This window comes from Tupaia chinensis, unplaced genomic scaffold (assembly GCF_000334495.1).
Source record: "Tupaia chinensis unplaced genomic scaffold, TupChi_1.0 Scaffold000113_1, whole genome shotgun sequence".
Lineage (NCBI taxonomy): Eukaryota > Metazoa > Chordata > Mammalia > Scandentia > Tupaiidae > Tupaia > Tupaia belangeri.
The window spans coordinates 3,353,045-3,367,608 of NW_006159577.1; the positions used below are offsets into that span (position 1 = coordinate 3,353,045).

The 14,564-nt window shown below is 38.6% G+C and overlaps 1 protein-coding gene across 1 annotated transcript in view; it reads left to right on the forward strand.

The window, feature by feature from the left end:
* CPXM2 (carboxypeptidase X, M14 family member 2) overlaps positions 1-14,564 on the forward strand; it is a 164,821-nt gene that overhangs the window by 65,821 nt on the left and 84,436 nt on the right. Inside the window, exon 5 of the mRNA XM_006143965.1 lies at positions 7,104-7,243. Coding sequence (XP_006144027.1) covers positions 7,104-7,243 — 140 coding nt within the window. The remainder of the gene's footprint in view (positions 1-7,103; positions 7,244-14,564) is intronic.

Below are 14,564 nucleotides of genomic sequence, written 5' to 3' on the forward strand. Positions count from 1 at the left end.
TACAGTATGCATTAGCTTTGTGCCAAATTCACTGTTGTTCTGTGGGTAGAAAGTGCTTGAATCCATGGTAGGAATCTAGAGTTTGGAGTTTCAGAAGGAAGTTGCTTTTGTTTTCTTCCCTGGAGGGGTCAAGAGGGTGGCAGTTTCTCTGGGGCCTCAGTGGCTTCCGATGATTGACCCCTCTTTACATATCCAAGTTAAAATTGCATGTTCCACAAGTTCCTCTGTCCTTTTTTTGTACTTCATCAGTCTCTCCTTACTCTTCTGTTGGAAGCTGAGGAAGTTATTAGCCTTTCTTCCCAGAGAGACAATAGAGGGAAAGGGAGGCACTAGAGGGAGTGGGTGATTCTGGTTGGCCATCTTGATCAGTTTCCCACTTCAATATAATTTTCTATAAGACCATCATGTTCAGTGATTGCTAGTTACACTTTCGTTTTCCATGTTTCTTTATACATCCCTTCAGAAGCCTTTTGGGATGCTGCATTCTGAATGGGTTGCTATCTACTTCTTGTACTTAACTACTGTTTGGGGACTTCCTTTACTGTCATTCTGAGAATTCTCTCCTGTGTCAAATCCTTGATTTCTTCATTCAATGTGTTCTTCTTCCTGATGTTTTGTCATTTTTTTGTGGAGCACATTCTTTAGTAGTTTCATGGAAATGGTGCATGAGAAATATATTTTCAAGGATCTGTGAATCTGAAAATGTCTTTATTTTACCATCAGAATTGAGTTTTTCTAAGTATAAAATTCTAGGATGAAAAATGCTTTTCTTTAAAACCTTTAAGACACTGTTCCTTCATTCTAGTATCAGATGCTGCTATTAAGAATTCTGGTATCATTTTCACTCCTCTTTCTTTATTTTTATGTAATTATTTTAAAATTTGTTTTCTCTTTGGAAGCTTTTAGAATTTTTATTTTTGATGTTTGATGTTTCGAAGCTTAATAACTGTATGTCTTGTTGGGGATCTTAGTTTACGTGTTGTGCTAGATTCTTAGTATTTTGAGACTTAAGCTTTTTAGATATGAGAAATTACAGGTTTCTTTTTTTATGATAGAGAAATAGTGCAAGTATGTATGCACACAAGAGCATGTGAGGGAGAGAAAGACATATCTATTTTTGAAAGAGTCTCACTGAGTTCTTATTCTTGTTCTCCAGTCTTCCAGTCAGTTAGGACTACAGGTGCACACCACCATGCCTGGTTAGGTTCAGCCAGGAACTAAACCCATCTAGTCTGAGCCATGGTGCAAGGATACTATTGCACCATGGTAGACCATCTTATAGTTCTTAATTAAAAAATTTTCCCCTAAAATTCTTCTGGATTTCTTCCTTTGTTTTTCTTACTTTTCTTCTTCGTCTTTGTCGTTGTCTTCTTCTTCTTCTTCTTCTCCTCCTCCTCCTCCTCCTCTCCCTCTCCTTCTTCTTCTCCTTATTATTTTTTTTTTTTGTTATAGGACATGGGTGCATGTCAGAGAGAAAGAGAAGTCTTTCCCCAGGGGGGGTGACCATGACTCAATCACTTCTACATTCTCCTCTCCGAAGTTTGGGCATGCACATATATGCCTAATGTGTTTTTCAAGCCACTGGGTTTAGTCCTTGAACCATGCAGTCAGCCATGTGGAATCCAGCTGCACCAATCTCTGCACCACCAGGTGGCCCTTCCCCCTATTGTCTATTTTTGTGTTCTGTTTTACTTTTTGAAGATATAATTTTTTTAACCTTTGTATTGAATTTTTAAGAATTTAAACTTTTGAAGGGACAGGCAGATGGTGTAATGGCTATGTGGCTGGCCTCCCACATGGCTGACCATGATTCAAGTCCCAGACCCAGAGGCTTGAAACTCACTCTGGGTGCATGTGCAAATGTGCCCAAAATCCCAAGAGGAGAATGGAGAAGAAGGGATGGCAGCATGCCCGCGGGGGGGGGGGTGATTTCTCACTTTCTATCTCTCTGTCTCTCTTTGTCTCTCTGGTGAGTGCACATACTCTATAGAAAAAATCTTCCACTAGTAAAAAATATTCAACTTTCATATTCTTGATTTTCATGAGCTCTTCTTGTTCAATGCTTTTTACGTTTTTAGAGTATCCTGTTCTTGTTTCATGCAAAAAGGATCTTCTTTCTAGGGATATTAATTATAGTTTCTCCCAACTTTTTCTTTTCTCTTTTTACTTTTATTTATTTTAAAATATTTATTATTTACACTTAATCACTATACATCTTTTCAGTGTATGACATGTTTTTTTCTCAGCACAAATACAGTGCCTACCAGTCAAGACATTACCATATATGTTATATCAACAAATAACTTTTCCTTTTTGTGTCAATTAAATTTATTGTTTGTTTTATATTTTGAGGTTTTTTTCTTCTTTGCTTTCTTTCTTTGTTTCTTTGTTTCTTTCTTCCTTTCTTTCTTTCTTCCTTTCTTCCTTTCTTCCTTTCTTTCTTTTTTCTTCTTGGCTACATAGTTTTCCATAGCTATAGCTAGGCAAGAAAAGAGAGCTGGAATGTCTCTCTCTGCAGTATGCTGATATCCACTGGATTTCCTGTTTTTATCTGTTGTAGCACACCTGCTCTCTCTCTGTCTGTTGTCCCTGAGCCTCTCTTGTCTGCTTCTTTTGAGAAATGAGTTTCAGCTTCTTTGTGGAGTGGGGGCAGGGACCTGATTTTTTTTTTTTGAGAGATTTTTTTCTATAGGGCATGTACACCCACCAGAGAGACAGAGAAAGACAGAGAGAGAGAAAGTGAGAAATTACCCCACTCCCCACCCCGGATTGATGACCATGCTACAATCCCTTCTCCTCCAGCCACCTCTCAGGATTTTGGGTGCACATGCACATGTGCCTGGTGTGAGTTTTAAGTCACTTGTCCTGGACTTGAACTGTAGTCTACTACATGGGAGTTCAGTGACGTAATTATTATGTCATTTGCTGGTCCCCTAATTGGTATTTTTATACAAATTTTGGAGTAAGTCTCTTTCAATCCTACCTCACTCTCACTTTTCAAGGTGCCTTGGACCCCAGGTTTTGAGCTTTGCTGGTTCCATGTAACTTGTTTCTCACACATATGCCACTGGAGAGTTGCACTTTTTCTACTACTGAGTAATTCAGAATTCCTTCATCTGATTTCTTTCTTCATGTATTATAATTTAGGATTTATAAGTATTTTCTAGTTTTATGAGAGATTAAGGTTATATTTCTGTATCTTATGTTCTTTACTTTGAAAAAATTTTTGAGAGAACAGAAAAACCAACATATTTACTCCATTATCCGAAAACAGAAAAATTCCATTTTTCAAAGAGATTTTTGCTGTAATGCACATGCACTTGCCAGAGAGACAGAGAGAGAGAAAGCGAGAAATCACCCCTGGGAGGATGGCCATGCCACAATCCCTTCTTCTCTATTCTCCTCTATGTATTTTGAGCATATGTGCACACACACCTGGCATGAGTTTTAAGCCACCAGGTCTGGGATTCAAACTGTGATTGACCATGTGGGAGTCTAGCAATGTAACCATTATGTTATCTGCTGGTCCTGAAAACAGAATTATATTTGATCGATCTTAAGTAATATCAGTTTTTTCTTTGTTATGGATTTAATAGCTCTCATATTTATTTTATGCAAAATTGAGTCTTGGTGCATTGGTGTGTTTTTGTTGTAAAGAAATAATGCATATAACTTCATTGCCTTGAAAAGATTACATTAATATTCAATTTATTTTCTAATGAAGTGGAAATCTTCAATGTTAGTGGTGTTTTCAAGACTAGCATATCCTTTATGGAATCAAATCTTTTATTTCAACAACTTTAAATTGAAAATTTTCCAAAGTTTATCAACTATTTCTCTACAGTATTAAATAGAAAGGGATGAATGTACTCTTTCCTTGGTTTCTCAGAGGCATTGTATGAATATCATTTATCGTGCTGTGGTATAATTTGGTGACATCTCTGGGACTGGTACTTTCTCTTTCACAAATTCTCCCACGCTTTTTCAATTCATAATTGATTTTGCAGAGGTGGCTGTCATTTCCCAATGAGCCAACTTTGGCAAGGGCTGTTTGTTTGCCTGACACCTTACTACATTTAATTCACTGTCTAGTGTGCTCAGAAAGAACTGAGATTGGCAGCAGACACAAAATATCCAGCCTGACAAAACCAGGAACTATAAATTTAATTCCAAATACTAGTCAGGAGACTTTGGTGCATAGCATGAAGATAGCTCTTCAATTCCGAGCTTCTGTGATTCTATAAGGTAAGCATTTCAAGCTATATGGCAGCTCTTTTTGCTTTGCCATAGAGCAAGGATTCTCAGCTTTGGCACTGCTGACATTTTGGGTCAGGCAATGTTTTGTCAAGGGGGACTCACTGTGCATTGTGAGTTGTTTAGTAGTATTTCTGGGTTCTACCCTCTAGATACCATTAGTGCACCCTTTTTCCAGTTGTGACAGCCAGAAATGACTTTATAAATAGCTAAATATCACTTGAAAGGGCAATATGGACTCCTGTTGAGAACTTTAGGTTATGGCTCTCCTCATTTTTCAGATTTTGTAACCCCATTCTGGATATTTTAGTTGTAGAAAATGTGACAGCAGTGAACTGGAATAGTATCATAGTTCCTTAGAATTTTATAAATCTCAGAAGAATTTTTAAAGTGTCCATACTTCCATATTTTGCCAGTGCTAACCAAATGGTCATTTAAAAAATATTCTGATAAGTGACATTTATAGGGCACTCATATTTTGAGCTGACGCTAACTGAGTGCCAGTCACTATTGTAAGTACATTCAATACTCTGAGGGAGAAATGATCATTTCCTCCCCTTAACGCATAGGAAAACCGAGGCACAGAGCATATAGAAAAATCACCTGAGTTGTTATAGCTTGTAAGTGGTTGAACTGGGATTCATACTCAGGCAATGGAACTTAATAGAACACACTGTTTATGAGCACATTGTGTGGAGGTTGATTTTAAAATGCCATGACCAAGATGCAAGACATAGGTGCCATATCCATCTACCCATTATCCTCTACAGAGGAGAAGACATAGACTTCAGTCCACCTGCCTATTTTGAGCTACAGAGGACAAGGATGTACATAGTTTTCACCTTTACATTCCTATTGCCTAGGCCAGTACTTAACATATAGCAGAGGCACAGCAAAGGGTCATTTTACTAAATTAATGAAACTATTCTAAAGGCCAGTCTCATGGACTATTTATAAGAAAAGGGTAACCACAACAAAAAATGTGAAGTTTTTTTTTTGACAGAAAATGAATTGTGATATTGTAGGTCATTAATGTGTTATAAATCTCTGTCATCAGTAACTGTCTACAAATGCAGAAAGCAAATGATTGTGTAATTATAACCTTTAGGCTGCTATCCCGATATCCTTGGCTGGCAGAGTTAGGAACTGAGCTGTTATGCTTAATAGAGAGAGGCACCATTGCTTCTTTAGCGTTAGACTGTAATAAACACACTGGAGTACTGGTAATAAGGCACATTTGTCAAATTTAACCTTTCTTTGATGATTCTAGAAGTCAAATTTTGCAAGACCTCTACCTCCATATTACAGACACTTGAGCCATCCCAACAGTGCTGTGCTGATTGAGAACCTGGCTTTCTAGGGAGTGTTGACTAATAGTTTTTAAAGAATTTACCTTTGTTTGGGAACCAGCAGTTAGCGTAATGGCTATGTTGCTGGACTCCCACATAGTTGACCGCGGTTCGTGTCCCAGACCCGGTGGCTTAAAACTCATGCCGGCACGTGTGCGTGTGTGCCCAAGATCCTGAGAGGAGAATGGAGGAGAAGGGATTGCAGCGTGACCATCCCCCCTGGGGGGTGACTTCTCGCTTTCTATCTCTCTCTCTCTCTCTATCTGTCTGGCGAGCGCACGTGCCCTATAGCGAAAATCTCTCCAAAAAAAAAAAAAAAAAGAATTTACCTTTGTTTGAGATTGTGATACTTTTAGAAGACCATCATATCATATGTTATTATTCTAACTTTGTCCTCAAAGCTGTTTCCAGATTGTTTCAGTAGATTGGAAATACACATACATGGTTTGATCTTTGAGTAAGGCTTTTGTTGGCTGGTACAGTGATAGATAGAGTTCCACTAATGGAACCTTTGGCCAAGTTGTTAATCTACTATAGCTGGATTCTGAATTTCACATTTCCATTGCCCATTAAGTATAACACTATCTCTAGAATTTGAGCTGAAAAATGCTCAGAGGTAGGGAAAATGGGCTATTATTTTTAATCATTCAGATTTTTTTTTCTCATCTGATTATATCCTTGTCAGATAGCTATCAAAAAATAGGATGAATGCAGAAAGGGTCTTGGTAAACCAGAATGCTTCACTTGATTCAAATCCCCCCCCCCTGCCCCACCACACACATACCTTTGGGGAATTTTCTTTTCAAATGGTGATAATATTGGGAAAATTCTATAGCAGAAACTTTATCTTCTTTGTAAAATGAGATCAAGAGAATTTTGGAAGAAGTAATAGTAACTGATATGCAACATATCAAATGACTTAAACACTAATAAATAAACTAGTCACAATTACCCTTTAACACCCAGCTCAAATATCACCTCTGTCTTGGGGGCTTTCTACTCATGATTTTACCCAGACCAAGTTTGTTGTGCTAGCCTTAAATGCCTCCATAGCAGTTGGCTCATCTCCTAAAATAACACATGCTCTATTGTGTTCTACTTAATCTATTTTCATGTCTTTCTTCCTGCCTGAATGGTGAGATTCTGAGAGGGAGCTTTTCACCTTTGTATCCTCAGCACCTGGCATGTGTGGGCTGGTATGTAGGAGAAGGCTTATGTCTGTTGGCTGAATGAGTAATAAGAGAACTCATTAAATTTCATCTTTCACACTGAGCAAGGAGAAGACCTTGAAATATTGAAATATTTCCAATTTGTTAATACTAAACAACTCCCTTTTATGATTCACAACACATAGTTCAGGGCACAATGATTTTGTCTTTATCCTCCTCCTCATTCTCTTCTTCTATCTCCTCTGCATTCCTCCCAGTCTTAGGAAAAGATTTATCTCATTTTTCTTTCCAATTGAGAATTTTTCTGAAGAACACACATTTTTCTTTCCAGGCAGGTATTAATGAAAATGATTTTTATGATGGAGCATGGTGTGCAGGAAGGAATGACCTACATCAGTGGATTGAAGTGGATGCCAGGCGCCTGACCAGATTCACCGGTGTCATCACTCAAGGGAGAAACTCACTCTGGCTGTAAGTGTGCCTGGACCTGTGCTTGCTAGACTCCAGGTCTTGCTTCTAGTGTTTGAAGGTTTGGACAGATAGGGAAATTGCAGAGAGATATCTGGCTATGGGCAGTAGGATGGAAAAAAATTGAAATGTGTACAGGAGACTGAACTTGTTGAGACACAAAGTCTACTGGGAAGGTACTTCTCTTAGCAAGACCCTCTCCATCTTCCTCCCCACTCTCTAGCAAGAATAAACAGAAAGATCCACCTGGCAGGTTAGGTGGAGTAGAGAAAGGTACAGTCAAATCCATGTGGTTGTGGCAAGTGGCTGCCATCTTGGATCCATGGCAAAATATTGGTGGGCTGAACATGGCTCAAGGAAGATATTCTAGCTAGGCAAGCCGTGAGCACACATTCCTGGGATAGAGGGTATGAATCATCCGGATGCTTGAAAGGCCTGGAAGTCTAGGAAGTTTCCAAATAAAGCACCATTAGAGGAATAGTAGAAGTGAAGGAAGGCTTAATGTGAAGTTTAGGAATGAGAGGGAGCACATTTTTCAGAGTTGAACTTGTATTCAGTACTGTGTTAGCAACAAATATGATCTGGTGGTAATTCTAAGAGAGGTGGACTGTAGCTCCTGAAAACCTTCCAGCTCCTGGTATGTATGCGCAATGGAATATCATTGAGTCTAAAAGGAGAAGGGAATTCTGACATGCTACACATGGATGAAACTTGGGGACATTATACTCAGTGCAGTAAGACAGTCACAAAAGAGCAACTATTGTATGATTCCACTTATTTGATGTCCTCAGAGTAGTCAGATGCATAGAGATAGAACATAGAATGGTGGGGTTGAGGAGAAAGGGAATGGGGAGTTATGTTTAATGGGTATGGAGTATACTTACTGCCTATGAATTGTACATTTAAAAATAGTTAAAATGATAAATCATTTTACATGTATTTTGTAACAATAATATGACATTATACATGCACACACACAGACACACATGCATGCATGTGCGTGTATGCACGTGTATGCACACACACACACACACACACACACACTCCCTCTTGACCTTAGCCAAGGACTGTCTGTGAAGATGGAGGTAGGGTTGTGTCTCTGGAGGGCATCATGTGGCTCCAGCTGGATATGGGCACGCAGACGGGGGACTTGACACACCTTGGTGGGGTCAGAAGAACTCAGGTGCTCTCTGAATTGAAATGACATGGCTTCGAGTTTCTCTAACTTCTGCCTATACTGAGAAGCCAAGAGCTTTAAATTAGGAAACTGTAAGCCTTTTAACAAAGACCCTTCTTGCCTGCCTGCAGCTCCTTTCCCCGACACATCTATACTACACTGTCAAATTCCATTCTTGGCATTTTTAGGTATTTACTAGTTAACCTGTTGGCAGTCATGTAAAATGTGTAATTTGCTGAATTAATTCATTTGAATTTCCAGAAAGGCAGAGACATTAATAGGCAAATGGGGATAAGAGAGATAAACCTGGCATCTGTGCTCTCATTTACCCACCTGTCATTTTCTTTGCAAGGGAGACTTTCTTACATAGAGACAATTTTCAGGCAATGACTCATTATCTGTTTGCCTCAGGATTTTTTAATTGTAAAGACAACATTATAATGTTTAGCTGCAATATCACCTATGACTCCATGGTCCTTATGCAAACAGAATTTTTCCCCATATTACAATTACATTACATATGTGATTATGTCATTTTTAACTTAAAAACATACTGGGAACATTTTATATGCCTTTCTCAGCCTTCATAATGATCATGTTTAATGGCCTATAATTTACTCAGCTGTGCATCTATCACTGTCCCAATTTTCTATCACATATCATATTTCAAGAAGAATTTTCTTGATTCCTAGTGAGCCTTTGATTTCTTTTTTCATGTTTCTCAGAGGTATTTCCTCCCTGTGAATTCATGTGTATTGCCTATATATAAATTTCTCTCCAGAACGGTGGTAGCACTTTGACAATATATAGCAAAACCTTAAAATTGTCTGTCTCAGAATGTTTATTTCTGGGAATTTTTCCTGAGGAAATGAGCAGACTGCACACAAAGAGCTATGTTTAAAAATGCTCCTAATAGCATTATTTACACAATGAAAATGAAGAGAACTAGCTGTCCACCAATGGAAGAATGGGTCAGTGAATGGTGGTATACCCATGTGATAGATTTTTATGAAGACCCTGAAAATTATTGAACAACATCTAAGGACAAACAGAGATAATCATGTGTTTTTAAGTAGAAAAAGCAAGATTTAAGAACAGAAGTGTAAGGATAGTCCCAGTTGTATAAAAAGGAAATTGTGTTTGTAATATGTATGTATAAGAAAATTAAATAGAAATGGAACAAAATATTAAGCTGATAAATCTGTATTGTGGACTAAGATTCATTTTTTAATTTTGTTTTTATACTTATTCTGTACTTTAGATTTTATATCATGAACATGTATACTTTTGTAGTCAGAAAATATTAAGTACTTTTTTTAAAATGAAAAAAAAAAGCATTTTCATACTTTTTCCTTTATTTGATCTATCTCCTTCAAGAACATTTCCAGAGCTGGGATAACCTGTGTATTTTGGCAACATTTGGTTATATATTTGTGTTATTTCAAGTGTGGGATTTAACATTTATCATTTTGCTTTCAGTAGCACTTAGGTATGGGCTCATACATGCTATTTTTGCTCTGGAGTATGCATTCTGCTCTAATCAGTGGCTTATTATCGTTACAGTTGTTCTCACTATTTAGATTCTGAAAAATAGTAATTTTGGGCTGGGGAAAAAAGTTTGGATTGCTCAAGGAAAATGATAAGTTGGAAAGAAAGTCTAGTTTAAAATAACCCAGAGTGGGGTAGCTCCACGGCCTGGTGATTACGGGAGCTCGATAACCACATGGCTGACTGAGCAGTTCAAATACTCTGCACTTGCTTGCTCAAAATCTCAGCAGGATGGAGAAATAGAGGAAAAGAGGTTACAGGGGTCCTCACTCTTCTTCTCTCTGGTAAGCTCATGCACCCTCTGGCAAATACAAAGGAAAAAAAAGGAGATTATCCATGGGGAAGAGAGCAAGGATTTCATGTTAATGCTTGGATACTAACTTGTCTGACCACTGTCATTATGTCATTAGAGATCCAGTAGTCAGATTATTATTGAATTAGAAAATATGAGCTAGGTATTACTCATACATTCCACTTTCACAAGAAATGTAAGAGGGATGGGGTAAACAAGAAATTACAGAACAATATTTTTCCTTGGCTTGCTAGGACAGGAACATCTAAGAGGGAAGGCAAAGGGTAGAATTACTTTTAAGAGTCAGATTTTTTTTTAATGTCTAAAAGTATTTCAAGCCAAATTATTCTTTAGAGACAATGAAAAGAAATTCTAGGGACCAGCAGTTAGCATAATGGCTATGTTGCTGGACTCCCATGTAGTCAACTGCGGTTCACGTCCCAGACCTGGTGGCTTAAACTCACACCGGGCGTGTGTGTATGCATGCCCAAGATCCCGAGAGGAGAATGGAGGAGAAGGGATTGCGGTGTGGCCACCCCCACTCCCCCGCCCCGGGCAGATTTCTTGCTTTCTGTCTCTCTGTCTCTCTATCTGGTGAGCACATGCACCCTATAGCAAAAACCTCTCCAAAAAAAAAAAAAAAGAAATTCTATAAATTTCACTTTGTCTTACCTCATGGAATAGTGCTGTCTCTGTAACGACTGAAGAGAAAATGGGATAAGGATGCATTTTGGTATTTTCCAGGGGCATGAATAATGCTGGCAGCATTCCAGCATGAATTGAAAACATGTCAACAATAGATATCATTAAATACTATTGGTAAAGAGACAGTAATTGTCCTTCCTCTCCTCTCCCCATGACCCCTGCTCCTGCACTGTTCCCAGTACAGACAGCTATGGTACTATTTTTAATGTTTCCACTTATTGGCTTTTGTATTTCTTCCCATTAGGCAATGAGTCCCTTGATGATAGAGGCAACATCTTGATAGTCTGTATTCCTGGGACCTTGCCCAGTACCAGACTTCTACTGAACATTGAAAAAATGAGTCTTTAATGAATAAATGTGTTATTAAATAACAAAATGACAAAGGCTCATTTGTACCGAATGGTGATTAGCTAATTAATATATGATTGTAATAGCTGCAAACAGACCTGAAATACAAGGGAGGGGACTTGGAAAGAGAAAATTGAAAAGTAACAAGACTTTTAGAGATGGACAGCTCACAGAATAGTTAGGGCTTTAGAATCCTGTCATGCCTCTTGGCTCTTGCTGGTTATAAGATTTCCCTTCTCTGAATCTCAGTTTTCTACTCTGCAAAGTGGGATGACCATTCTCTATCTCATTAAGATGTGGTGAAGGTTAAATAAGATTGTATTATAATGTTTTAAAATTACCCAGCACATAATAAATAATCAGGAAATTATACTTTCTTTTCTTTGCACATCTTGGGTTTATCTACAACAGTAGTTTTCAAGTTTTATTTTTAGTTACAGATTCTTCTCTTGAGTATAGTCTTTTTTGGGGAACATTCAGAAAATGCTGATAGGTAGGCTAGCTCCAAGGACTGAAATAGTTAAGGTGTAGTCAAGGACTGTAGTTAAGGTGGCTGGATCCCACATGGCTGACAATGTAGGTAGAGTCTCAGACTTGGCAGCTTGAGAAATGTGCTGGGTGCATGTGCATGTGTGGGCCCAAAATCCCAAAAGGAGGGAGAAATGGAAGAGAAAGGGCTGGAGCATAACCATTCCCCATGAGGTGTACTTACTCCTTCTTCCTCTCTCTGTCTGTCTGTCTCTCTGTGGTAATCGCATGCTATCCTGTGGCAATTTTTTCTTTTAATGGAAACACAGACAGGTTAGGCCACTCCATGTGAATCTGGGGGTTGAAGAGAGGAATGTGTTACCTGACTGACTCTCTCCCTCCCTATCATAGGAACACCCCTGGAGGACAAATTCATCCAAATCTGTCTGGGTCAAAGCTAGCCAAATGGATCAAAGGTGTCTCTATGCAGGTTATGATCCTGCGTACTCCCCCAGATGCCCATTGCTACTTTCTAAATCCTGCAGGGTTGCAGGCAGATGTGGGATTCAAACCAAGAAAAACCATGGCAGAATTGAAATTAGAATTGGATTTTTAAAAAATGTTTATTTATTTATTTATTGTAATTAGACCAAATAGAGAACAGAGAGAGAAAGAGGGAAAGTGAGAAAGCAAGCTACCAGGTCCAGGACTTGAACCTCAGTTAGCCATGTGGGAGTCCAGCACCTCAACCACCATGCCATTTGCTGGTCTGTAGAGTTGGGTTTTTAAGTGTGAAGAATATACTCTACTCTCAAAGAGTGTTGCATTTTGCCTGGTAGTGTTTTAGAAATAGAAAGGAAAGGGATGGCCATGTCCATGGAGTTTGCCAATGAGTGTTACCATTTGAAATGGCTCTAGATGGTTGTTGACATACAGAAGCACCTTGCTAATAGTTGGAGTTAAAGTACATGTTTAAGAATACTATTAATACTTTTTATTTATACTTCTATAGTTTTTAAAGACAGTGGTCGCACTATGTCATAGTCCTCTTACCTTAGTCTCCCAAGTAACTGGGAATACAGTTATTCACGACTGTGCCTGGCCTTTAAGGTGGGCTGGGTATCAAACTTGGATCTCTTACCATGTGACTTCAGCTTGCTGAGTAGCAGTATCTTCCAATTGGTTCTAGGTGATATTTTTAAATTAATATGCATAATCTTATTTACTCCTGACATTCTCTTTGTGTGTTTTTTAATTCATTTATATAATGTTTATTACCAGCTCTCTACTAAAAGTGAGCAAGATGTGGACCTGTTTACAGGGAACTTTCAGTCTAGAAGAATCCAATATGGTAATTGGTCTACTAGAGATAGCAAAATATGCACTGAAGTGACTTGTTATCAGCCCTGTGATAGACATGGTAAGGATGATGTAATGAGGTCATGAGGCTTAGCCATTAGGATCCTATGATAAGTTCACAACCAAGTTTATGATAAAATCTAAAACTTCAGTTTTAATAATTTTCTAAATAACTCATGCTATTTGACAGTAATAAAATATAAAATATAAATAAAATATAACATTGAATAATTTGTATTTTCCACCAATATAAATTATCCTTCCCCACTGCATTGGAATTTAGTGAAACACTAGTATACTAATAAAAAACAATCTTTTATTTCCCCCATGACAAAAAATATTACAATTATAACCAATGTGACAATTGAAAAGCTAATTATTCTACTTGAAGTAAATAGATGTGCCTAATGATTTGGAAGAAATGCAGGCAATTTAAAATAACCAAATGTTTTAAATTTTAACTGTTTTATGGACAAAATGATTCCCTTATCTCTTGAGGGTCTGTAAATCTGTCATGAAGTGAAACAGCAGTTTGAGTGATGAGTTTGCAGGTGAGGGATGAAGCAGGTTGACTAGTTGGCTGAGTTTGTAAGCTAGTGAGGTTAATTAGAGGAAGATGAATGGAGTCTCTGCAGAGAGCCAGGCTTTGAGCTGGAGAACACAAGGATGGGAGGACAGCCTGAGTCTTAACAAGCTTATGTCTGTTCGACGGTGGAAAATCTTAGCAGAGACTCTTGAGTGTTCGCTTCTTTGAGAATTCAAATGGGGAAGGAAATATATGGGTGAAGTACTAAAGTCAAAGGGGAGACAAAATCAAGAAAGGCTATTTGCCTCCTTTCTTCCTGAGCTGACAACTTTGCTCTTTTCCTGGAGGGGAAAATTCATGAGGCAAAGTAAGTGGCTTGGCTGTTGGGGCAGTTCCATCAGCAGAGGTGGTGGTGAGGTGTAGGGATGACATGGGTGCAAGGGTTGCCCAGGAAAGGTGGAGGGCTTTCTGGACCCCTGAGATACAGATGGAGGAGCAAGTGCTGAGGTGGGTTTAGAACCTTCACCCAGAGGTTTTATATTGTTTGTGAAATAGGCAGGATCCTCTGCAGAGTGTGAATATGGCAGGTCTATACACTGGAAGCTTAATGAGTATAAGATCCAAATGCAGAAAAAGGACCAGGAGGGTCTTTGTCCAGGTGCAGAGAGGACTCAGTGGGCTTAGGAAGCTCATATAATTGTCATTATCTCCTTAGGCCCTGTTGGTGGTTTGTCCAGTAGGGTTTGGTAGAGCTAATGACAGATGTAACTGGAGGAGGTCAAGCAACAGAGCATTGCAATGCTGGCAGAACAAAGGCTGTTGAGTGAAGGATTGTGAGGAATCCCCTACATTCCCAGGGCGTGTAAGGAATTAAAGCTAAAATGCAGATTTAGGGATGCTG